Source organism: Chenopodium quinoa, unplaced genomic scaffold (genome assembly GCF_001683475.1).
Source record: "Chenopodium quinoa cultivar QQ74 unplaced genomic scaffold, ASM168347v1, whole genome shotgun sequence".
NCBI lineage: Eukaryota > Viridiplantae > Streptophyta > Magnoliopsida > Caryophyllales > Amaranthaceae > Chenopodium > Chenopodium quinoa.
Genome location: NW_018745275.1, coordinates 246,307 through 272,329, shown reverse-complemented (window position 1 = coordinate 272,329; position 26,023 = coordinate 246,307). Strand labels below are relative to the sequence as shown.

Sequence of the window (26,023 nt, the reverse complement as noted above, 5' to 3'; positions counted from 1 at the left end):
GCTTACCAAATAAAAAGACAACATTTTCTAAAATTGTCATGTGCCTCTTAGTTTCTACTGACATATTGGTAAGAATTTTAAACACGGTTGCTCTATTTTCAACTCGTTTGGACTTGGTTTTCTCACCTTGTTTGTATTTTGTGTTTGTGGTTTTGGTCTTCTCTTTTTTCCTTTTCTCTTGCTCATCGTGGGGGACATATTCATTACACAGAACATAGTACCAGGATGGAGTCTGTAGATAAATTTTTGGCTCATCGAGGGGGTCCCCACTATCACTCAAGCCATATCGAACAGTTTCTAACGACCGATATGATATAATTAGCTAATTAAAAAAATTACTAAGTTCCCAACTACAAACTCAAGAGAGGAAGATAAGAGAAGAGATAAAGATAGAGATAGAGAGATGAGAGAGAAAGGAGATAGAGAGAAGAAAGAGATGGAGAGATGAGAGTGAGAGTGAGAAGAATAAGGAGCAAAAATTATAATCCCTCCGTTTTTAAATACTTATTTTATTTCTCCTTTTTGCACTGTTCATTTTTCCTACTTTGACTAATGTTTGTGATTTATACATAAGAAAAAATATAATCTTGTGGGTACATGTTGGAATCGTCTGATCAATAAATAAATTATTAATTTTCAATTGTTAGAATTTATACTTATTGATGATTAAAGATATTATTGATCAAAGAATATCGATCATCAGCATATATGCCCAGGAGAAATGGAGCAAGTATTTCAAAACAAAGGAGTAACACCAACTACAAAAGAGTACAAAATTACAATATGAAAGACTAAGGCGTACAAATACAATGAAAAAATACCCAAAAAAGGACAAACGGGCCTGATAAAAAGCAGAACGGGGTATGAGGTGGATTTCCACCCAAAATTTTCAAAAAGCCAACGAAATTCCTCCATTGCCCCTTGCTATGCAATTCTAATTGCACTAAAATCCTCCCTTTGAACGCGCTCGCTAACATTAGTGGCCTATTTATATTTAAAGAGTGTACTTATTGACAAAATAACACTTTTTGATGAGTTGTCATCAATTTTCTTTTATTTTTAGGTACTTTTGAAATCATTTCCCAACACATCATCTCTCCCTTTCTTTAATAATTACCAACTACCTTTTCTTTCTCTCTATCTCTCTCTAATCATGTTAAGAAATCTACAACTTTCTTAATTCCCGTAAAAATACCAAATAGGCCACTAAATAAGGGACGGAGGGAATACTACGTAATTTTTATCTAGTGGCAATATTATAAATAAGTGCATATGATCTTTATTGTTCAACATTGGATTTTTTGGGGAATAAATGATAATTATTGTATATTTAAAAGTAAAGTGGTCATATATCTAGATGTAAGGTAGTTATTTATGATCAAGGAAACTACCCACTGTCCCACTAGTTCAGGAAACCACCATAACAATACCACGTTAATATTGTTGAAATGAATTATATGCTTTACCCACAAGTCAAATATTCTATATTGTTCTAAGATATTAAGGAGATGTTTCTACTGTTACCGATTATACTTTGACAACCTTGTGAACGTATCAACAACAAATAAGTTAAACCACACTACTTGAAGAGGTTTACGAGTAACAAGAAAGGAATTAACCAACTATGAACATACCAATGTCTTCCATTAAATAAGTGATAGAGACAAATAAGTTAAATCACATATGCACTACTTGAAGAAGTTTAACAAGAAAGTAATCAACCAAATAAAGGAACAGATGAACACAAATTAAAATACCAATAATGTCTTCCATTAAATAAGCGATAGAGTCAAGGCTAGAATTGTATTACGAGAGGAGAAAGTTACCTCCATGTTCATACAATTGGAAAATCGAGCAGATTCAGAACATTCTAACTAAAACTACTTATCGCTTGGCTACTAAGCTAAGGGAGAAACTAAGAAAGTGCTAAAGCAAACTTAAATATAATAAATGCTTTTGTTGGATGATTTGATAATGTCTTTTGCCTTGTGAATCCCTGCTATTTATAGACAAATCCCTTGGAAACATTACACTACCCTCCAATAATGTCCCTAGACTATTCAGTGGTTTCTTCTTCTTGTGCACCAATTACTTCTTTTGTAATATTAAGTGCTTTTGACCATGTTCCTTGAAAGAGTTTGGGCTTTAATATTGGGTCTTTCCTATTGGACCCATGAGTTTGTATCGTTGGGTGTATTATTGATCATTGATTTCAAGTCAAACTGCCTTTATTAAGTCAAACTCTAGACCAATTTCCTTTAAGTTTGTCAAGGTCAACGAAGATTGTAATTTGGGTGTAACAAATATATGAGTTTTTTAATGGCAAAACTCTCTATATGTATGCATCACTCAAATGATTATTGGCTCGAAATGCTCTTAATACATACGAATTGGTGATTAAGTAGAATAGATTAAGAACATCCTAACTCTCACTACTGTGAATTTCACTCCTCCATCACCTTTTCTACACTCCTTTTCCCCTTATTCTTCCTTTTTACATACCATTGAGGTTTGATGTCATCTAATTCCTAGATTTCCTACACTAGGAGATTACCTACTATGATAATCAAGATTTTCAACATAGAATTATCAGATATGTGACTTTGTCAAATATTTTAACACCCCTAAACAAGGATGAGAGTGAGAAAGTGGTGAGTAAAATATGTAGAAGAGTGGAAATGGAGAAGGGGAATGAAGATATCAGGTTATCTTCATTGTTACTTAACCCTTCCACAGCTATTTTGTCATAGTTGTCACCACTAAGAACTTGTCCTTTTGAGCTTATGGACAGAAGGGATACTAGAATTTTTTACTCTTTTTATAACATTAGAAAATGTGTTAAATAATATAAAATATTAATTATTATCATTAAATATTAGTTATTATTATCAATTAATATTATATATTAATTCTTATTATAAAATATTAATTATTATTATTATTATTATTATAAAATATTAATTAATATTATCTATAAATATTAGTTATTATTAATAAATATCAATAACTATTATTTTTATTAAATATTAATTATTGTTATTATTATTTTTTAACCAGAGCAGTGCAGAGCTGAATAGGCAGAGCAGAGCAGCTCAAAAGAACAGGGCCTAAGTTGTATTACCTCCACTTTTACATTGTATGGTAGTTTGGGCGGGAAGATATGAATGAGATTGAGAATGAGAAGGGGAAGTCAAGAGCTTGAAGAGAGAAAAAATTGTTGGGGAACATGTAATTGCATATAAAGTACATCTGTATTCTAGTTGACTCACCAAACTTGTGACTCCGACCCACCCAATGCTTTTCTATTTCAAAAACCTAAGTAATTTACATGCAAAGCATATACACGTAGCCAATATTAACGAACACGATAAAATTTCTTTTTTGACATCTTTTTCTAGGAGTCTTCTAAACCAAAAACCAACTTCGTAAAAATTCTTTTATGAGCAATAAATATTGCATTAGACATTTTGTTACAGAGTTTGCTTGTCTAACAAAAACTGTTATCAACAAGCTTATTTACAATGAAACACTTTTGCTTCTTATGACCACTATAGGAGATTTATTATAAGAGTGATAAAGCACATCAACAATTCCACTACTAACATGTATACACTCAAAATCTCTTTCTTTTTACTATTTTCTAAGTTGCAAAGGCAGCCCAGGTCTTCTAGAAAAAACTCTGTAGCATGAAAATTTGAAGTAAAAGAAAACAAAACCTATAAAAGTCCCACTAAAAGAAGACCAAGTATTTTCTAAATCTAAAAATTTCCTTCCCATTTCTATCTTTCCCTTTTCACCAGTGAGGCAAAGATTCGTTGAAGGCCAGCTACTTATGACAGCTTCAATAATCCGGAAGAAACCCCAGATTCATGCATAACTCCCTCTACATTTTTCTCCAGCATAACTGTTCCACTGAATTCTGTCAACTGAAAATCACTGGTATACAGAGACAACTGCAGAAAGACAAAATTACACAAGTCAGTGTTTGAATAACTCCCGGTTTTCAATAAACAATTAATATTATAAAAGGAAATTCCAACAAATTAGCCAAAAGGCAGCTATTTCCAGCAGCTTCACAATTCTATTCATTCTATAGTGTTGTTCAGATGCTATCATGCAGGAATAATATATAAAAGTACGACATGAAGTCATAATAATTATCGATATGTTGTAAATTTGAATAAATATATATAGATGTCTACTTACTCTTTCCTGGCTAACATCTCTGAAACCAAGTTTATTTACCCACATAAATTTGGCTTTATCAGCAGCGGGGAGTACTAAGTTTTTCACCTCCAGAGCACAAAGCAACTTCTCTATCCGAGAGAATAATGCAAGAAAGTAACCCTGCAACAAAATCAGAAAATAAATACATAATATTACTATAATTAAATTTAAAACACCTTAACCAGCATAGTACTGATAGTCACTCTCGTACTGATAGTCACTCTCAATGCCCACTTTAAAGACTTGTCAAAAACAAGAAAATGCACGGCTCATATGATATTCCTTAATCAACCGTGATCAAATGCTTACTTTTCCTTGATATTCCTTGCTTGTGGCCACAAGGGGAAGCTCAGCCACTTCACGACCAAATATTCTAAGAAGACCAGCTGACACAACAACAGACCTGCACATATGTTAAATGTACCCAATTTAAAAAAAGAAAAAAAAAAAGAAAAACAAACAACATATATTAAGAGATCATAAAAAAAAATCAGAATATGATTGCCTGGCAGAAATTGTTTCCTAAGAAAGCTGGTTATACAATTTTCTACGGCTAAGCAAAACTATCAGAAAATCCAAAAATCCGAACCGCATCCGATCCAAAAATTATGGATATCTGATCCGAAATTGATGGATCAGGTATCCGATCCGAAAAAATCGGATATCGGATATCCAAAAATTAGATTTCGGATATCCGATATCCGAAAATATCACTTACTTTATAATATGTTGCTTCTTTATTTCTGACATGTTACAAAGATTCAAAACCCCCCAAAAGCCCAAAACCCAAACCCCTCAAAACAGATCTCATATTCCCACCGCCTCTCTCTCCCCCTCACTTCTCTCTCCTCGCTCCTCTCATACTCCTCCACCAGCTACGTATGGCAGCACCTTCCCTCCTCTTCACAGTTGCTTTACAATATCCATTAAAGGCCGCCATTACTGAGCTTAGCTGGAAAGAGGAACATATCAACAGAGAACAATTCCATCAATTCAATCGTCCGAAATTTTAGTTGGACAGAGCCTTTATGTTTTGAAGTTTCGGGATCCAATTCGATGGGTGGTTGTTGTTTGTTTTTTATTGGTTTTTTGATTTCTAATTGTATTTTGATGTGTTTTTTTTTTTTTTTTTTTTTTGTTAAATTGTACATTATCCTTTAGATCTGTTTTAGCTAAGATCTAGTTTTTCATTTTAGCTTTTAGGGATATATCGATGAAATTATTAGTAGCCTTTTTTTTTTTTTTGTGATATTTAAATTGTAAATTTGGTACTTCGTATGTTTTGATCTAGTTTTCATAAAGGTTCAATTATCTTTTTTTTTTCGATGGGTTTTTTTAATAAAAAATTGAAAGCAATTATCATTCTTTGATGCAGTTTCTAAAAAATCAAAAATTTATAAATAAAATCAAAATTTTCTACAGTTTTATTTAAAAATCTTCGTCAGATCGGATATCGGATGTCAAATATCCTAATTTTCGGATATGGATATCCGATCCGCAATCCAATTTCGGATCTGATATCCGATCCGTGCTCACCCCTATAATTTTCCTCTGTTTAGTATGCAAAGGAGTAAAGAGGTGAACTACTATTATCCTTTCATAAATACAATTGCCAATATTCCTCTATCCCTTACTTTCCTACTCATCACTTCCATTTGCACCATTAACTCGCCCTTGCCAACGCATATTATCATTTTTATTAGTAAAAACAAAAAAACAAAAAAAATTATTTTTCGAAAAAATCAGTTGACACTATTCCAACAACGTATAACATCAAAAAAAAATGTGGTAGATTACAATAAGAAAAACAAACTTTCTAAAATGTGTGTGTAGAGAGAGGGAGAATTAGATTATAACAAAAAAACTTACTTAACCATCAAAAGTACACAATACATTCCTCCAAATTCCTGGCCAGAAATATTTCTCCTGGTAATACAAAAAAAGGATGAATAAAAATCAGCTAACAGGCTGTGCAAAATGATAAGAAAATAAATTTGAGACCTCTATAATAATAATAATAATAATAATAAAAAGAATTATCACCATCTCATACTTTATTGCATAAATCAGATCCACGAAATGGAGACAGAGATACAGAAAGATTGTATGTTTTATTGTGAAGTACGAGTAATTCATAAGACATCAATGGGAAAATATTGCACATAAATTGTCAAGGCTCTAATCAAGTCAAATTATTTTGTGTTAAATAAACTTGTTTGTGCATGAATAATTGCCTAAAAACTTAAGTTTGACTGAAATTATTTGTACTCCCTCCGTTCTTTTTTGTTCTATTCACTTTCAATTTTAGTTTGTTCTTTTTTGTTCTACTCCTTTTGCTTTGTTCTATTTTAGGTATACCCCTTTTACTATCTTAGCCCCTTTATTCCGCAGTAATTCACACTTCCACACACACACTCTCTTACTGCATTCAGGCCATTCACCTTTTGACATTCTCTATCTTATTTTATCTTACACCCACTCAACTTGTTCGATATTTCCTTAGATTGCGTACCTATAGTACCAAAGTAGACTGTAAAAAAACTGAGTACAAAAATGTTAGAGATAAGCCCACTTAAGTCAAACATACAAGCCTATAAACACCCCCCCCCCTTTCCTCCAAGCTCCAACAACAGACACAAACACACACCCCAAAAAAAAAAAACCCCCCTAGTTTATTGCCTTCAGCTTACTTCTATATTTAATATTTACACCTTATGCATTACCCATTTGGTACTCTACCCAAACCTTCTGAACACACAGGTACATGCACCTCCATTGTAGAGAGCCATGGAAACTGGGAAGGCATTTCTTGAGCTAATATACAAGATGACTGAACACTGTAGTGCTGCTTCATACAATATTTATGAAACAATCAATCACATCAACATTAAAGTTAATGGAATAAAAGCAGAATAAAGGTGATTTACATGTTCACATAGCCCCTAACAGAAGGTTTTACAGGAAAGTATGTAATGAACGCACTTTTATGCAGCATTATTCTTATTGGTCAAACTTAATCCATGTTAGCAAAAAATTAAATTGTGAAAACAGTTTCTAGCCCCCAGAGTAGAAAAGCTGGAAAGAACAAAAAAATCATAACCTAGTATCAAATATATGCTAGTCTCCCTCCACAATCAACCCAACAACATTATCATCAGTAGTTATGAGTGGCAAGCCCTAAACGTAGGACACAAGTTGGTGACTCATAACCCTCAGAAAAGTGCTAGCAGCCAATGATGCGATCAATCACGGAAATAGAAGCAAGTAAAAACATTAAGATGGAGTCACAGATACTGCCAGAACTCCAGTCATCCAAAAGCATATAAATCCATTTAATGAACTTACCCATGAACCATTACAGGAATTAGATCACGCCCAGTCTTTGCAGTTATAGGACTGAAGCACTCCTGTATAGAAAAGAAAAATATAACAATGCAATTCAAAAATTAATCAGCATAATTGCAGCAGTATGAGAGCAACAAGTTTCAATAATTTTTTTCAAAATTACAACAGTTACAACAGAAAACCTTTTAGAGCTGGAGCAGATATTCACGATCACGATGAAAAAGGATTAAAGGACACGCACTTTTCACAAGCAAGTGCACACAGGAAGCACAAGACATTCATATGTAAATGGGCATATGCACTTGCAAAGTGTGATGCAAATCAATCGTCCACATGTCCAAAAAAGAATGATGTAAAAACAAAAACATAATCATATTAAGTAACTTCACGTAAATATCAGAATGAGAAAGAAATACATCCATTCCTCTTATCAATAATGGCAAAATCTTCAACCACACAGAATAACAAAAACAGCAAAAGAAATTAAGATGCAGATAGATCCTCACTCGAAATATAGAAACAGCCGTAGAAAGCGAAGGCAGATGTTCAGGACGGCGACATTTCCCACTCAATATGCGCCATTGAATATCATTATTAGCGACCTCACTCAATCCTTTCTCCAAAAGCTTCCTATTGATTTTGATCAACTCTAAAGATGGAATCAAGCCTGACCCTCTTACAACAAGATCCCTTAAAGCAGCGTAAATCTTATCACAATCATTGCAGCAGAACCATTTGTCCTTAGGAAGTTCCTGCAGTAAATTGTGATAGAGAGTAAGAGGAAGTCTATTAATATTCATAGGATCGTAACAATGCAGTCACTTACTTTCAGATCACAACGCCCATCACCCCTCAAGCAACCAACATGATATTCCTTTTCACACTGATTAGACACAAGTAAAACAATACTTATGAGGATCTGGACTTGAAGAAGGAGAGAAACTGGAAAAGAGAATGACGTACTATGTAAAATCACATAGATAAAAGTAGAAAAACATACTTGGTCACAAATTATAACAGTTCTATCATCAAAGTTGTCAACACTGAAATCATCTGCCCTGGACACAATAGAGACAAAAGATCCATCAGCATCAATAACTTTGCAACAAATACGGTCAAATGAAGCATTCAATATGTAACAATCGTTATTTGTATTAAAAGAATCTGAAATTAATTGTAATGTGTGGATGACAGCTTTAGTCCAATATGCTGACTTCTTCTCATATTCAAAGTTAAAGAACACTTGAGGTCATCTTAACCATGTATCATAACTGGCTTTAAAAGTTTAAATCACAACTCTCAAACCCTCCAACCTTTCAATCAATTCACTCACTCTTGAAAATTTAGAATAAATATGTCTCTCTGAAGCAGATTAACACCAAATAAAAATAACTTCACTAAACTTCCAGTTCTAAATTCAAGATTTTATTTGTTTTTAAATTGGGGATATTTATCATGCAATAGAAACAACGTAACCTAGTTCAGAGAAATATCAATGAAATTTGCAAAAAAATTACTTAAAAAAAATAATCAATATGATCTAATTATGTATAAAAGAGAATCTTGTGTGAAGACTTTATAAAAGTAAAATGCACAGTTATGAGTAGCCATAGGATAAGTTAGAATGGTTGCAAATTGTAAACAGCATATAATAATATTAGTGTTAATGCATACAAAAAGTGCGCTAGGATTATTAGTACTAGAAATGGAGCTGGCATTTTTCCATGGTAACTATAGATCCTACAAAGATCTTATTCATGAACTCAGGAACAATACAGTTGGAACACACCAAATGAAATAACACACCCAACATGCAGTATTAAGAAAACTATATTAATACACCCAAAACCCACAAGTGGGTTTTCTGATTAGTGAGTAGTTACAACCGAGTCGATAGTCAGCTAAAATATATACAAAGCATACTGAATACCTTCATGGCAGTCTCTAAAATGATAATAAGACTGATAGCATTTACTTCCTCCGTTCCTTTAATATTGCAACGCACCCATTTTAACACCCATATATACCCTTGTTATTTTGCCTTTCTCTCTTCCTCCTCCCACTACCTGAAATCTAATGCATTCCAACACCCTCCCCCCCTCCCCCAACGTGTCGCAATATTAGAAGGAAGATGTATATAATTTTGCATGCCCTCTTTAGACAAGAGCACGCAATGTAATCAAACTTACAAGAACAATATCCGGAATTGAATAATATATATGTAGTTTTGCAAAGAGAAGTTATAGCATAAATACAAAGGAAGAAGGGGCAGAGGCAAGGGCAACATATCACCTACAGTCACCAACCTGCAGAGAATACAACCGCCACTAAGAGTTTCAGAGTTCTTTACAACACGCGTCAACCTGATGATAATTGGCTTAGTACTACTTGAAGAGGCTACATCAGCTTTTCTATCATTACAATCAGGGCAGCGCCAATCATCTGTAGGGGCACTCTGCAAATGCAGACAGGCTGAAAACAAAATAAAACAACGAAACATTATTTCAATGTGATATTCCAAATTTCAAGCGTTCTTGAATATTTACAGAGAAAATGTGGGAAGAAAAAAGGCATATATTATATGTAAATTCAGGTGGTCTTGGACTCTTGGACCACGTCTCCCACAAGGCATACAGTAATAGCTTTCCACCACCACCACTATACATTAAAATAAACTAGTTTGTAGTAAATAATTACATAACTAATAAACAAACTGCATTCTATTATCCAATGCTTAATTAACAAGTTCATTGTAAACCACAATCTACTTAAAAGACTAGGATGAATCAAAAGCAAGAAGGGCAATTCTATGCCCTGTGAACTCAGGTAAATGTACCTATTCTTCTCTCTGTTTGGAAATAATATTCTTTGTCTTGTGCTTACAATATTCCTTACTTAACAAAAATCACGAATAGTGAAAGAAATAATTAGTACCCCCATCCTTTTATGTATGCACCATTTGTGTTTGCCACAATTTTTTATATTTGGGTGGGTGGGTTTAGTTTACTGAGCTAAAAGCAGTGGAGCATACATTGAGGGACATCCCAAGATAGAAAAGGGAAAACAAAAATGGATGGAGAGTGTAAACAAAATACATAGAATATTATAGATTCAACAGGCAACTTAGAGTTCATGGGTTCAAGGGTCACAACACACAAAATTCTGCATTGGTAGGGGTTACGATAAATTCATGTGCTTCTTTCCTAAATGTCTCAATAAGAAAATTCAATCGAGTGCAGCGAAATACCCCTGACCCAATGAACACTAATGCTTGGATATACAAGTAAACAATAAAATTAAAAATAAAAATAAAAACTTTTCTTATTTGCAGGAGGTTGTTTGACCAATAAATTTGATGATCTGAAATAATTTTCATCCTCAAAACAATATCTGTAAAGGAATACAAGTGGAACTAGTAGGAAAGAGAAAATAAAAGCTATTTGTAGGAAGATAATTCTATTCACAATAGCTGATCTGACATCTGGATTTTGTACTTCTCAAAATTATCAAACAAAAATAATGAACAAGTTAAGAAGGGAAAAACAATACATACAGAAAAATATAATACATATATATTCAAGATATATGTTATCTTACTTCTTAATAATTCGAACACTATTAATATGGAATATCTTTCTCTGTTACAGCTCAACAACAACAATAACACCGAAGCCTTAATCGCAATGATGGGGTTGGCTACATGAACAAAGATTTCATCACCAGTGATCATCAAACATGATCTTCTCCCTCTATTCCCTTCTCTCAAATGCTATGTGGTCCTCTACATATATACACTTCAACTCTTTTTGGTTGTAACAATTTCATTCAAGAGGTGGCAAGTATATAAATTAGATAGCTTTGTCAAATGTATTTCTTTTAATTATAATGCCTAGCCGATAAGATTTCTCTGTCCCATTTCGTCTGTAATTTTGACTAACAATTAACAAAGGGAGAGACACAGACACAGACTCACATGACTCGTTACTGCATAATGCAATCGAAAGACAGCTCGTTCAAATATAATATCCAAAAACAAACGGAATGATAAAATGAAAGAAATTAATGCTCAGAACAGTTCAGCAAGTACAATACTTCACATCAAAGATCATGAAAAGAGATTTACTTGGGTGGTAAGCTCTAGGGCAGCCGCCACAAGGAATAAGCTCTCCTCTATCTCCACATAGTGTACACATGTCATCATTGTTTCCAGTGGTCAATTTCTGTCCATTAGCTAGTGACATGGCTATGTCATGGAGAGTAAGCCCATTGGCAGTATATATGTTACGATAGCTGTAAAAGGAAAAAATTTAATAGATCATATTATCAATTGCCATCTCTTAGACCAAAAAAACGCAAATTAATGACACTCACGGTTGTCTTCTGGCTGCCCATCCTGCATGAGCTTCAAACTGCGAAGGGCTAATCTGCAATATGTAAGATAGAGAAAGTGATCATCAAGAAACCCAGAACAAAGAGGTTTAAAAAAAATTCCAGAGGTTTAAAAATTACCTCATATTCGCAATGACCGCAGACAATACCATTACCTTGCTTGTAACCATCAAGAATTTTCTGTATCGGAATAGATGTCAAATAAGAAACAACTCTCCTAATAAAAAGAAAAAAACAGGAAAACCAAGAAAAGCAATATTGAACAGAAACAAATTCAGATGAAAAAAATATTCTTCTATAGTTTACCTGTCCTTTAGCATAGTATGCCAAATAAGCACCATCTGGAAGCCCATTTGGCAGGAAGAGCAACCGGTGCAGATCATTGTCCCTGGTACATGAACCACGCAAAAATCTTTAAGAAGAGCGTAATGTCACAACAAAAAGCAGCACCAAAAATTTATAGCGTCTTTGAAAAGTTGGCACAGGGTTTAAATATCAAGTGTGGCTGTGATTGCAATAACAGTCTCAGAACCACATTCATGGGCAATGTGGATGGTTTGCAGCTACCGCGGCCTAATAACAAGGTCGCGATAAGATCAAAAACCTTTGCAATGCAATCACGATGCAGTCATAATGCAGCCATGATTAAAAAAACCTTGATGGGAAGAATCATCAATCACCTCTTCTTGACACCACCTTCAAAACTTCTCTTATGTGATCCAGTGACAAAAGAGGTAGAATCATTTGACCTGTAGACATGAAACTCAAAAGATAATTATTGCATCCAATACTAACTAGCACATGCATACCAATATCACCAATGTAAAGGGAAGGAATGAGACTTCTGAGGTCCAACCTATTCCCCATTTACATGAAACTCAAAAGATAAGTTTTGACGGTAATGCTCTTTGTTTGACTAATCTTTGATCATCATCCATACATTTATATGAGACACTGAGGAATTTATTCAGTGTAAGAGAAAACTTCTTGAAGACAAAGGAGATATCATAAAATTTCCAAAACTATCCAACAGATCTGAATGACTAAACTAAGGAAATTCAGAACCATGTGATGTAGTTCATGAAAGGTTGTGTTACATAGTTCACAAAAATTCTATTATCGTGAACCATAACAACTTGTGCACTTGTAATCCACAAACCATTCTCCATTTAATCATTAGCCTAAGATATCTTCAAAACTATGAAGATAGCATCAACCAATAGGTAGCAAAAGAATATAGTAATTATCTATCCACACCTCTCTTTTTGTTAATTCTGTTTGAAATCTATATTCCCCTCAAGATGCAGTTTTATAATATCAACTTTTGTGACATATAAATTTAATACGTAGTTGGTAAAATCTTATTCCATGTGCTTTGGAAAATGTGCAAAAAGTGAAGCAGTCTTAACAAATGATAGGGGGAGTAAAATTGACCTTACCAAGAACTTTTGAGAACTCTCAAAGTATTTCCAGATTTCAAAATGTACCAAATAACCACGTACAAGTAATAAAACCTATGAAATTACATATTTGATCGAAACAGAGTTTCACAAGTTTCTCAAATAAAATTAAAAAAATTAAAAAAAAATCCTCAAATATTGCTTAAGAGTTTTTAAAACCATTGAAAACAAACACAAGGAATTCCCGATAAACCTAACTTAATAGGAAATACCCGAAAAATTATTGGAATAATGATAAAATCCTTAAAATTTGTACTGTTCCCAAAAAATAATCCCGTGAATTTTCAAACCAGTCCTAAAATATTACAAAGTATAAACTTCTTGAAATCCTAAACATTTCATAAAAAAAAAATATAATAATAAAATAAAATAAAATAAAATAAAAAGCACTCTTGATATTCAAATATAATATATGAAAATGTTAAAAGGTGGAACTAATTTTTGTTTTTCATAATATATTAGTCACAGCACAATCAAAGTAGAAAGTTCAAACAAAGCCAATGGCCCATAACATTTTAGATTGAGATTACTTCACATGTCCGACAAAAAATAAGCCCTAACACCTCTAATTATCTGTTTTCTTCTTCAAGCAAGTGACATGGCCCTCTCCATCATGCATCTCCCTAAATGACAAGATACTTTCAAATTAATCTTATCACACATAGTTTTGGGTGTAAATTTGTTTGATTATCAATTTTTATCTTAAAAAATGTATGTTAAAGAAGATAATGGGGGTGATTTTATATTAAATTTAATGTGAACTATGCCTTTTTGGTAGCGGTTAGAAAGATGTGTTTAGATGATTGTAGAACCTTTTACAAAATAGAAGCGTAAAATCTAAGACATCAAATCAGTAAAGTGATATTTATTGTAAGGAACAAAATGGAAATTGAAAAAGTACAAGGCAATTAAGTGACACTAAACCATATACATCTGCCCAAAAAAAAAACCTTTGTACTTAGATGGAATTCTTACAATATCGGAGACTAGCTACGTTGACCTTATGTGAGATCGCTCAACCAAATAAGAATGTGGAGAAATAATTAGCGAGTTACCACAATGGAATTTCATCATATCAAGCTCCAAACCAGAAAATTCCATTCCTCATTAATAATCCAGAGTATAAACTATAGACACTTGTGAGGACTTAAGAGAGATAAGAGTGTAGAAAATTGGTTCTGTGAGCTTTAAAGGCAATTGCCTTCAAAATCATGTGTAATGTTGACACATAACATATTCAGACGCTAGAGAGAATGGTCGATTATCAAAAATGAACCCAAGTTACAGAAAGATTACGCAGATTATGGTAATGCTTCTTAATCAATGTTTAGAAATTTTGATGGCCAAGTAAAGACTGAAGAAGATAAGTTATCCATAATTTTTAGGCGAGTTACAAAAGAAATCAAGTATTTGCTAGAATATCCCACCTATTCTAAAAAAACATCAGTCACTTAAGTTGGCCGTTTATGAATAAAAGCACCATCTACATATATAGTAAGGTCCTACCACACTTTATACACTCCCTACATTCTATTTTGTTCTACCAACTTCCAATTTTGTCCATTCTTATTTGTTCTAAGCAATTTACTTCAATCTATTTTAGGCATAATCCATTTATCATCTTACCCCAAAATAATTACGCCTTTTCACACACTCTCTCATACTTCATTCACCTTTTTTTTTACACACCCCACCACCACTACCAGTTTACACTCTCTCTTACTTTATCCTACTTTATGTTACATTCGTTTACCTTTTTCCAAAAAAAAAAAAAAAAAAAAAAACCCTGTGTAAGTATAACATAAGAAAATCAGAGGGAGTATTACTTTTTATACTCCCACTTATACAATATAATAAAATTTCTCAAAACACACTTGCACAATTTTACATTACAAAACTACTTCCATACCCCCACTTGCCCCACTTTTTACATTAGAATACTAGTTTCATATCCCACACACAATAAATCTTCTAAAACTAGTGTAAATAAAAGTGCAGCTTTTATTTGTCATGAACTGTGTTGAATGAAAGATTACAACTTAGTAGTGCACATGAATATCTTAGGGACACATCTACAACAAACATTTGCCTTTGACAAAAAATTCCTATTACAAGTATAGAAGAACGAAATCCAACCCTTAAACCCAAAAAAGGAAGGAGATTTATATTGTTTTCTGAGGGCATTTTTGCAATAGTCCAAAATACACATATACTTCTGATGCTTAGAAAAGAAGAAAATTCATTGTTTCACTACATACAGTCTGTCATTAATAAGTCACAACCGACTTCAAGACAGTTGGGCAGAGTAGAATTTCCATATAAAATATTACAATTTCATTTAAATCTGAATAAATACCTCATAGAGCAATAAGCGAATCATATTTGGACAAAAAGTCAAAACAAACCAAGAAAAAGACTTAAATAACCAAGACATTAACAGCAGAGCATAGTGCAAACGTTTTATCTTTATTGAACAGAAAACAAGATAAACTAGTTTATAATCAATATTCCCTCCGTCTCTATATAATCTCCACACTTTCCTTTTACGTCCGTCTTTATGTAACATGTTAATGACATGGAATTCCCTTTATGACATGGACCCATTGCTCACTACCTAAAGTTAGGTTCAACACCTTCTCTCCATTCAAATAAAAAAACTCATATACCATCTATCATCGTATCCGCTATCCCATAAAAAAAATAAAGAAAAGAAAAATCAACAGCCTATCACATAAAACTTTGTGCAAAGCATGGTGTGACAATTAAATTGAGATGGAGTACTAAAGTATAGCAATGTGTGCCTTAGATCATCTATATCTTATTTATGTAGTACTAAAAACTTACTATACACATTATCTCCTTGAACGTTATCTTGCCAGCGAAGCATATGAAGACATTTAAAATCAAGACAATCAAAATCACTGACTGAAAACCAATAATGGCTTAAACAAATGTCTGGACTCTGGATTAAAACCAACTAAAACGAAGGCTGTAAAGGCCAAAGTGATTAAAAAGAATAAAATGAGGGAAGTGAACATTTTTTTTTTTTTTTGGAGTGGAGTGGAGCAATCGACAATAAGGCATAACATTTTTTTTTTGGAAAAGACAAGTGAGAAGCACATAAGATGAGTTCCAAACATTACATAACGACAATACCAGATTTGTTTCCATTTGAGGCTAAAAAGAAATTTAAGCTATGTTACATGGACTCGGGAATGGGTGTCGGACACAGACACTTGAAAGTGTCCGATCCGGCAGGTTCCAAAATATTAGGACACGGGGACTCTGTTCGATATTTGGACACGGGTACAGGGACATGTCAACACATCACTTAAATTTATATAAATAAATTACATATTACAAAAGCATTAAATTTTTCATTATGTCTAGTGCTGTTTTTTTTATTATAATTCTTTCCTCGGTAAATTCTCCTAATAAATGGCAATCTTCTTCTCTCCATCTTCTGTATATTAATGGTGGTTTTCGAACAAGATATATTTTTCTTTCATGTTTCTTCTCTTTTTTTCCTCTCCTCTCTTAATAGAAGTGTCCGCGTGCATAATGAAGGATCGGACACGTGTCCCGTGTCCGTGAAGTCACTTCGCTATACTAGCCGTGTCCGATTAACATAGAATTTAAGTACATGGAGATAGAATTTATTTAGGAGATTTCTCAACTCTACTAGTTATATCTATTTGTTCCGATTTCTCTTTTCTAGATAACTAAGGACATCTCACAACTCCAAATAGATCTAAGAACAGTTGACAAATACCATTATATCTAGCAATAACACATAGGTCAATGTATACATAACAATTCATATAAAATTCTGCGACGTATATTTATGTCCAAAAGGTTAAATAAGATATGATTGATAATTTTAATTCTTTCGAAGCATTTCAAGATTGATACAGAGAAGCCATCCGAGTCTTGATTTCAGGTGGCTTAACTCATATTTAAAGAGAACAAGAGGGGTGCACCTTTCCCTCTTTCTTTTCTCTTTCGAAGCGGAAGCTTTTAGAAAATTATTCTTATGTCTATCCCAAATTATCATGTTAAAAAGAAATTTAGCTATAACTTTAATATAATTACTATAAGGCCATAATAGTTGGATCACAAGCATTGTTGTATACTTGTAGTTGGCTTTATGTAAACCCTACTTTATAAAGAAATCAACATTTACGTTTTTTAAAAATTCCTTAATCCTTAATATTTAGATTAAACCATCACGAGTCAAGGATTATTATGGAGGAGGTTTCCAAAGGAAAATACCTTACTCTTAGACGACCAAGCAAGCTCAATGAAAATCCTAAACATTATTAATCATCTAGAACCATCAATCTGAATTCCAGGTAAAGCAAATTGCATGAGTGAACAGAATTTACAAACAAATAAAACAAAAACAAAAAAGCAGAAAGTTGCTCTTACCTTGGATGTGACAGAGGAAAGCTTGCAGATTTTTTATACTTCCTTTCTGTCGAAACCAACTGATTGCACGGTTGTAGATTTACTGAAGCATACATACAGAAGGTTGTAAAATAATTGTACACAAAGTGCCAAGGACACATCAAGATAACAGCAAATTATTAATCCTTCAGCAATTCCAGTAAGACATAAATTAAATGGTTAAAAACTCACCTTTCCAAGCTTGATTGACAGATGAACCAGCCATATCAGTCACCACTTCCTCAAGCATCCCAAGTGGGGCAGTCTTCAACTCTTCAATAATGCTGTAAATTGGCCTCCCATTCTCCAAAAAAATGTGATTGTTTGGATGCCTAGTTTTCGCCCCTCCAGCATGCTGCTCGAATTCATATGCACTAAGGACCTGCTCATAATTTGAAAGTACAGTAAGATTATATCTGTAGTGAATCTCAAAAAAAAAAAAAAAAAAAAAAAAAAAAAAAAAAAAAAAAAGAAGACAAACCATATAGTGCAAGTAGCTCACATTGGTAAAGTTGCACACTGAACAACCACATAGGTATCCACAACCTCGGATTTCCCCAAGTATCTCCTTCTAGAAAGTAGAAACCATATAAGGCAAGTTAGATCCACATGAAAAAAGAAATGTCAACTGAATACTACATAAAATTTATTGAACACGTCGGAGTCATAAATACCGCCCCAGAGGTGGAAATATACTTCACTCTTGCTCCTTCCAATATACCAGTGGACAGCAGCTTTTTTACATTTGTGGGGTAGCTATCAGGGATAACCTTCTTCGACATCTTCAACTCCATATTATATGGAAAGCGATAAGTTGAATCATCCAATCCAACCTCGTCATTTGAATCAATAATTGAATCTCCATCATGGAGTCCATTAGACAAAACCCGAGGTGTCAAGGGAAGTAATTTGTTTTCATGTTCCTTTTTACTCATACTAAACTTCAGAGTAATCTTTCGAATCCCGGTAGTGCTAGCATGCTCAGGAATTTCCAGAGTAACTTGAGAACTAGAGACTCCGGTGCAACCACGAACTCTAGTCACCTCATCACTACAGCTCACTGCGCAAGAGTTCCCCGAATTCTCGGATGTTATTTCATCAGGATTAACTATATTATTATTATTTCTACTGCCACCTAATTCAACAGGAAGACTGCAAGTAGTAGTCTCCAAACTAGATACATTCTCAATCTCATTTCCATCATCAATTTCGAATTTCGACGAAACAATTGGCCGAATTGGGTCCAAGACTTCCGATGTTATATCATCACAATTCGTATTTAATGCTTCTTCTTTAGCATGTTTCTTTCTAGGTAAAGCTCCTAACTCAGCTTCATTAACAACACAACCCAGTTCCCTCTTCAATTCATTTCCGACTTTCTTCGGGTTTTCGGCATTGTAACAGGGTAATGCTAGCAATACACAAATTTCCCTTTCTCCCATATTGTTCTACTATGATGTGACCAACAATTGCAACACCTATCTGTATAAGAAAATTCCCAATTCAATAACAACACCATCCAAGTTGAAATTCCAATATCAATGCAAGAACGAAACCATTCCAAGAAAACTTGTATAACAATCTCCCGTCGAACAATCCTAAATTAATTAATCAAAACGAATTGTAAATTCAAAACAACCTACAAGATGGAAAGAAAATACGAAATTGAATGAAAAATTAAAATTGAATTCGATTCAAAGATTGAAATTAAATTGAAAATTTACCTTTTCAGATGTTGTAGATTTAAATCTGCATGATAAAACTGTTACTAATTTTTGAATTTAGTAACAGATCTTTCGGAGATTCAGTTATGAAAAATTCAAAATTCCCACAAACGAAATAAAAAACAAAATCGACCTGAGATTTTTAATTTCCAGAAAAAGGGGGAAAAAGAGAGAGAGAAAAATTTAGGGTTTTAGGATTTGATTTGAAGAAGAAGGTAAGTTTGAGCGGCAAACGAAAAAGCTGATTTCGCGGTCGAGAATTTTGAGGAAGAAAGAAGTGAAGAAATTTTCAGTAAAATATAAAATGAAAATGACAAATAAAAAATAAAAAATATATTAAAAAAATAAAAAGATAAAATGAAAGAAGAAAGTAATATTTTATTTGTTGAGGAAAAAAGTGTGGAAATGTAACGGCGAGACAGATGGAAGGTACGAGAAGAAGAGCATGATCAAGTGTGAAATGAAATGATGATTTTGTGTAGGCTAAGGCTTAAGAATAACTGCTATTTGTGGGATTAGGGTAGGGCCCAGCATATGTACACGTGGGATTCATAGATTGATTTTTGGTTTCAAGGACACCTAAGATTTTGGTGTAATTCTCTATTTTTGGATAGACTAGAATGAGGGTTGGCAATTTTGTGACCCGACTCAATAACCCAACTAGAATTTATTGGGAGAAAACGGAAGTCAATTCGACTCCTCGAACTTGAACAATTTGAATTTAATCTGATTTGACCCAAATATCATATTTTGTAATCTAATATTCTCTCCAACTCAAAATATAGTTCTCATTTCTCATTTTATACGGTCTTAAATGATCTTCTCATTTTTATTATTATTTTTTTTTACCATTTATTGATTCTTTGAAATTATCCGGTTGCCCTTTTTTTTGTCTTTATTAGGTGAAGTACCAAAGGACCCTCTAATGTTGCTTATTCTCCGTGCATCATTGACTTACGCATATCAATTTGGCTTTCTCATTAGTACCCTTTTGCTCTCTTCTTTTTTGCAAAATAGGTTAGTTCCCGTGCTATGTATGGTTATTTTTATTACTCCATTTTTATTTTTTATTTTTTATTTTTTTGATAAGTTAATTTATTTATAGCATAAAATATAAAATTTGTTTGATTTTGAACAAAATTGAAGTAACATGAAATATTTTGTTAAATTTATTTAATACTAGGTTAGGTCCCGTGCCATGCACAGTAATTTTTAATATTTATCATTAGTTTAATATTCTATGTTTCAAATGTATAAGAGGATCTACATTATCATAATAGGGAAAGGTAAGATTATATTTATTCTACAAAGATACGCAAAATAGGTTAATAAAAAATACGCAAAAAAATTATTTCCTAAAAACCATAGAAAAAGTAAAACATTAAATTATAATTGAGTATAATTTTGCTGGAAAAATAATAATTCTTTTTTAAAAAAAATAAATAAATAAAAATAAATAACCTTGAATAAATAGTTGAAGGAAATAACCTTTGAAATCAACGCATAGATACGTGCAATATAGCCATATAGGGGTAGTAATTAGTAAATTGATAACATAGGCTTTGAACAATAAAATGTTTTTTAGATTCAAAAAAAATGTGAAAATTAAAATATTTTGATTCTTGCCAAACTTATCATATAATAGCATAACAATATATAGTTTTCAATCATTAACATTTTTGTCTATCTCAATTGTCATAATTCATGAAGCTAGTATTCTTTTTCCCATGTATAAACTTACAATATAAGGTGTGAAAAGAAAAAATAAAAAAATCGTACTCTTAAATTTCTACTACATAAGAATATCAGTTTATGTAGATTGCTCTACGGTTTACTAAAATGAAGAAAAGAATATTTACATATTATATAAGGCGTACTTTTGAAAAAAATAAATAAGAAGAGTGTAGTTCATTTTTGTAGTTGAATTATATTTTTCATAATCTATCAATTTATATAGTATAGAGATGTCTAGTCTAGAAAAAATATAATCGAAACTTAAAAAATGTAGTATAATAAGCAAGAAGCTAACCAAATAATGCAATCTTCTATCCTAAACGCTAATAGACACACGCAATCACATTGCGTGTGCATTATTATAAATTAGCCAAAAGGGTTTTGATTAAAGGGCCATTATAAACTAGTTGTAACTAAATTAAAAAGAACAAGGGAAATTCTACATAGTAACCTCGTTTTTTTCACTTTTCTGTGACCTAACATATATGACTTTCTACGCTGTAACCCTAAATTACGAAAAGTCATTATATGGTGACCTCGCCGTTAAACTGCCGTTAGTTGCTTCCGTTAACTTTAATTAGAGTGCGTACAGGTAGTCTGTTTTTAGTTTTTGGGGGGAATATTTCCCTCCAAAAAAGCAACTGCCCCACTCATTTCTTCTTCTTCCTCCTTTTATAAATCCCCTGATTTTTTTTTTCCTTTTTTCTAGGGCTTCATTGTAGGTAACTACAGTTTCAATCGAAGCAAGAAGCCATGTCTAGTTCTCGCTGCTCGTTCCCCTCCAATTCATCATGTTTCTTGCAATTCTTGAGCCCACAATGTTTTTGCAACCCTCCAAAACTAGTGAAGGTGAAGATTTCAACAACAACTCGCAACCCTAGGAAAGCGTTCTTTGAGTGCAACGATTGCGACTTTTTCAAGTGGATGGATGAAGGTGATGTGCATGGTCTTGAAGCATTGAGGGCTGATGAAACCGAAATTGCATCTCTGAAGGAGAAAATAATAGAGCTGATTAGCTACATTAGAGAAGTAGTTAAAATTGGTGTTTTTATGTATGTTGTGTTACTCATAATTGTGCTGTTAAAAAGTGTGGGGTGAAGTGATTGTAATTGAAAGATTACTGTTACTTTTATGTGTTAATGAAGTGGGTGGAAAAACCCTTTTTTTTTAGTTCACAGAAATTTCAATTTGTTTCAGTTGTTATAGTAATAATATAATGAATTCCACAATACAACAAGCATAAACAGGCAACATATATAATACTAACAGCCCAATATATACATAATGTTAAAAGTTTGACAGCCAACATCTAACATCAGTTTTTAACACCCAAAAAATCATCCACCATTTCCTACCATAAGTTTCACAGCCCAAAACATAATCACATCTTATATGAGGCTTAAAATACAAACTTCAACCAAGTTTGTTCCCAAAAGAAGCTTGAAAATATAAACAGTAGTTAAAATGTGTCCCAAAAAAAGCCATTGTCATGCTCAAATCATCCTTGACCTGTTGGAACAGAGGGGCTCATAGCATGGCAAGTTTATTCATTATCTTTTGCCTTTTATAAGTTGTAGTTGGAGTAGGCTAAGAGAAAGGCCCTTCAGTAGTAGGAGGCTCTCTGTTTCTGTTCCTAGAAGGCAGCACAGGTTGGCTTGAGCACTCTGCATTTGACTGAGTTGAGCTGTTACCAATCATCTGCTCAATCAAGTTGAAATCCATCTCACTCTGGCTGATTTGCTGCCTTGTTCTCTTGCCCTTTGTTGCAGTGGTGGGTGCCTTACCTTGATGCTCTAGAATATCCTTCTTAGTCAAACCACCCTTGCAAGTAGCAGCATTATGCCCATGTTGTTTGCATTTCTTGCACTGAATAGTAGCAGACCTCTTCCCATTTCTCTTCTCTCCTTCTTCTGTTCTCCTATTTCTGGAAGGTTTGCCAACACTTCTTTTCATTGGAGGTGGGACTAGTTTGGGAACATCCATGTCAGACCATGCTCAGGGGATGGGATGGGAAATATATTCCCATTGTATGTCAACTTATACCTAGCCATAGAGTACCATTCCCTCACAAAATCATTTAGATTTTTCCCAGTATCAAGTATGGCCCTAATTCCATGCCTACATGGAATGCCACTTACTTGCCACTGATAAGCCTTCTTATCATGGGTTGAGAGAAGCATTTTAGGGTGTGTTTTGATGCTTTATATGTACTTTTGTTAGCTTTTGTGAGTTTTGGGCTGTGATCTCACTTATGTGCAAAAGGCGGGATTTATGAGTATAAGTGAGTGAGTGAGCTCAGGAACCAATGAAGAGTTATGTAAGAAGGATGGACCTTGGCTCGTGATTTGAGAGTTGTGATGGAGCATGGAAGAGCAAGGAAGAAAGCTTGAGGAAAAGGTGAAGCAAAGCAAGAAGAAGAAGCAAGGAAAGAAGGCGAAAACAGCAGGAACCGCTGCCAGGGCCGCTGGCAGCTGGCCAGAGCCGCTGGCAGCGGGTATACCAGAGTGAGGGGCTGCCAGAGCAGCTGCCAGCGGGTCCAGAGCAGCTGGCAGCGGCTCTGGCAGAAATTCGGGCTGTTTTGGTTAATTTTCAGCAATTTGGCTTTGTTTTGGCTCGTGTTTTGGATATTATTTTATTATTATTATTGTGTTATGTTATTAAAATATAGAAACATATAAATAGCTTAGTTTTAATTAAGTTTGAAGGAAGAGAAAAAGAGAATTAAGTTTTGAGAAAAAAGCTTTCTAGGGTTTTCTTGGAATTTTCAGAATTCTTTGTTTTGGAATTAGAATCCATGGAAGCTTAATCTTCCGGATTCTTGGTTAAAGATTGAAGCTTTTAGCTACGAATTGTGAGATCTTTCTTCTCTTAATATCTATTGAATATATATTGTTCCTTGAATTAATTTCATGATTTGCTTTAATCAATTGCTAGGTTAGAATTATTGGATTCGCTTGCATCTAATTAATCTTTCCAAAGTAGCAACTTTAGGTTATTGATGCATGCTTTTGGTTGATAACTTGAAGAGGGAATAATATTATTGAAGAAATTAGACCGCTTGTGTTAATTTATTCAATCCTTGTTGATTTTTCCGTTTATTTTCTTCTTGTGGATAATTTAGAGCGCTTGTCTTGAATTGTGCATTGGAAAGGGTTAGAAAGGAGCGCTTTGCTATTTCTAACTATTTATGAGAATTTAGAATCTAGGAATTCTACAACAAGGTGTTCAATAGAGCTTGATTGAGGAGACTTCTATGATCAATTTGTATGTTCATTAGTGGATTTCGCATAACCAAGACCGTTCTTCTCATTGATTACCTATTCATTACGTTCGTTGTTCTTACTTAGTTCATTTATCATCATTGCTCGTGAAAACCCCCCTCGTTACTTAGGTTACTATCGTCCTAGAGTATTTCCACTTAGGTTTCCAGTTATTAGTCCCTTTTTCCCTGTGGATTCGAACTCGACTTCCCTAACTACGTTTATTTGCAGTTAGCTTAGTTGTGATATTTTTGGTTGCATACGACTGAGGCACACCAAATTTTGGCTACCAGCGGCTCCTACAGCTCTCCCCGATTTTTTTTCCCCTTATTTCCCCTTTTCCAACTCCAACTTCATTATTTCTTCCCTCAACCCCAATTCACATAAACCCTTACTCCTTTTCTTCTCCTTCTCTCTACTCATTCATTCCCCTACTCCAATTATATCAAATTCGAATTTCTCTTTCCCAAATCTTCATCTTTCATCAAATTCTCAATTCCCATCACAATTTCACCTAAGGTTTACCATTTTTCTTGATTTCAATTGTGAAATTGAGTTGGTTGTGTGGAATTGCAAGCTTAATTTATTTTCATTGAAGGTGAAGGTGAAGGTGCAAGTGAACATATTCCTTTTTATAGCCATGGGTAGAGACAACAAGAGGTCTAAAGAATCATCTCCATCAAGACCCTCAAGGGGCAAGAGGCAAGGGGCTTCTTCAAGTCAAGGGGAGGCACCTCCATTGCCTCAAGGGGATGGTTTCATGGGTGTTCGGTTGCATTCCAAGGAGAAGGGCGTATGGACTAAGCTTCAACAACCCCGACGAACGGTGCAATGCACCAAGTTCTTTGACTTAGAAGCTCTACAAGAGCTAGAGATGGAGGAAGGAGTGCGGCTCTTGCTAAGGAACGTGGGTCTCGAGAATTTCATGACCAAATGCGCTCCCACATATGTCAGGTATACATATGAATTCCTTTCAACGCTTACTAAAGGACGTGAACAAATATCCTTTAATTTGAACAATAGGAATTATGTGATGTCTTATGATGATTTGCGTATGGCATTTGGTTGGGATGCACCCCCATTGGTGAACCGTTGGGGTGATTATAGCACGTACTCGTCCCGAACATTTTGGAGGGCTATAACTGGTTGTGAAGTTGACCCTCATGGTGATCATAGCTTCAAAATCACCCACCCATGCCTTAGACTGGTGCATAGGTTTATATCGTCCACTATTCTATGCCAAGGGGAGGCCACTAAGGTCCCCAAAGTCACATTGTCGTATTTGTGGGCGATGACCCCTGAAGGTGTCGGTACGCCCAATTGGGTGGAGATTTTTGTTGATAGTTGTGTAAAGGTGAAGTCCAACTCCAGTGGCCATATTAGTATGGGTGGCATGGTCTCTTTGCTAGCCTGTTATTTGAATGTTCCACCCCCTGAG

The 26,023-nt window shown here is 33.9% G+C and overlaps 1 protein-coding gene across 5 annotated transcripts; it reads right to left on the bottom strand.

Annotated features, from left to right (window-relative positions):
* Positions 1–3,422: 3,422 nt before the first annotated feature.
* On the bottom strand, positions 3,423–20,667 carry LOC110711460. Of its 5 annotated transcripts, none has more exons than XM_021889839.1 (19): positions 19,592–20,344; positions 18,542–19,349; positions 18,349–18,438; positions 18,060–18,249; positions 17,850–17,931; positions 12,642–12,710; positions 12,268–12,349; positions 12,082–12,141; positions 11,944–11,996; positions 11,696–11,862; positions 9,879–10,044; positions 8,573–8,630; positions 8,399–8,455; positions 8,079–8,324; positions 7,573–7,634; positions 6,097–6,153; positions 4,537–4,630; positions 4,207–4,347; positions 3,423–3,953 (listed from the first exon to the last, which is right to left on the bottom strand). In XM_021889839.1, the coding sequence occupies exons 2-19, from the start codon at positions 19,307–19,309 to the stop codon at positions 3,831–3,833; spliced, it is 2,565 nt and encodes an 854-aa protein (XP_021745531.1). In that variant the 5' UTR covers positions 19,310–19,349; positions 19,592–20,344; the 3' UTR covers positions 3,423–3,830. The 5 variants fall into 5 exon arrangements, 4 of the variants coding, with proteins under 4 accessions (XP_021745531.1, XP_021745530.1, XP_021745529.1 ...); XM_021889838.1 differs by having other exon boundaries at positions 18,542–19,506; positions 19,592–20,343; XM_021889837.1 differs by having other exon boundaries at positions 18,542–19,465; positions 19,592–20,341.
* Positions 20,668–26,023: the final 5,356 nt, after the last annotated feature.

Excerpts from the sequence above, each read along its gene's own strand:
- LOC110711460 (XM_021889839.1), bottom strand. The coding sequence starts at position 19,309 with ATGGGAGAAAGGGAAATTTGTGTATTGCTAGCATTACCCTGTTACAAT. Across the intron at positions 18,250-18,348 it reads TGAGCTACTTGCACTATATG|GTCCTTAGTGCATATGAATT; the intron begins GTTTGTCTTCTT and ends AATTATGAGCAG. Across the intron at positions 8,631-9,878 it reads GGCGGTTGTATTCTCTGCAG|GGCAGATGATTTCAGTGTTG; the intron begins GTTGGTGACTGT and ends TATTGTGTCCAG.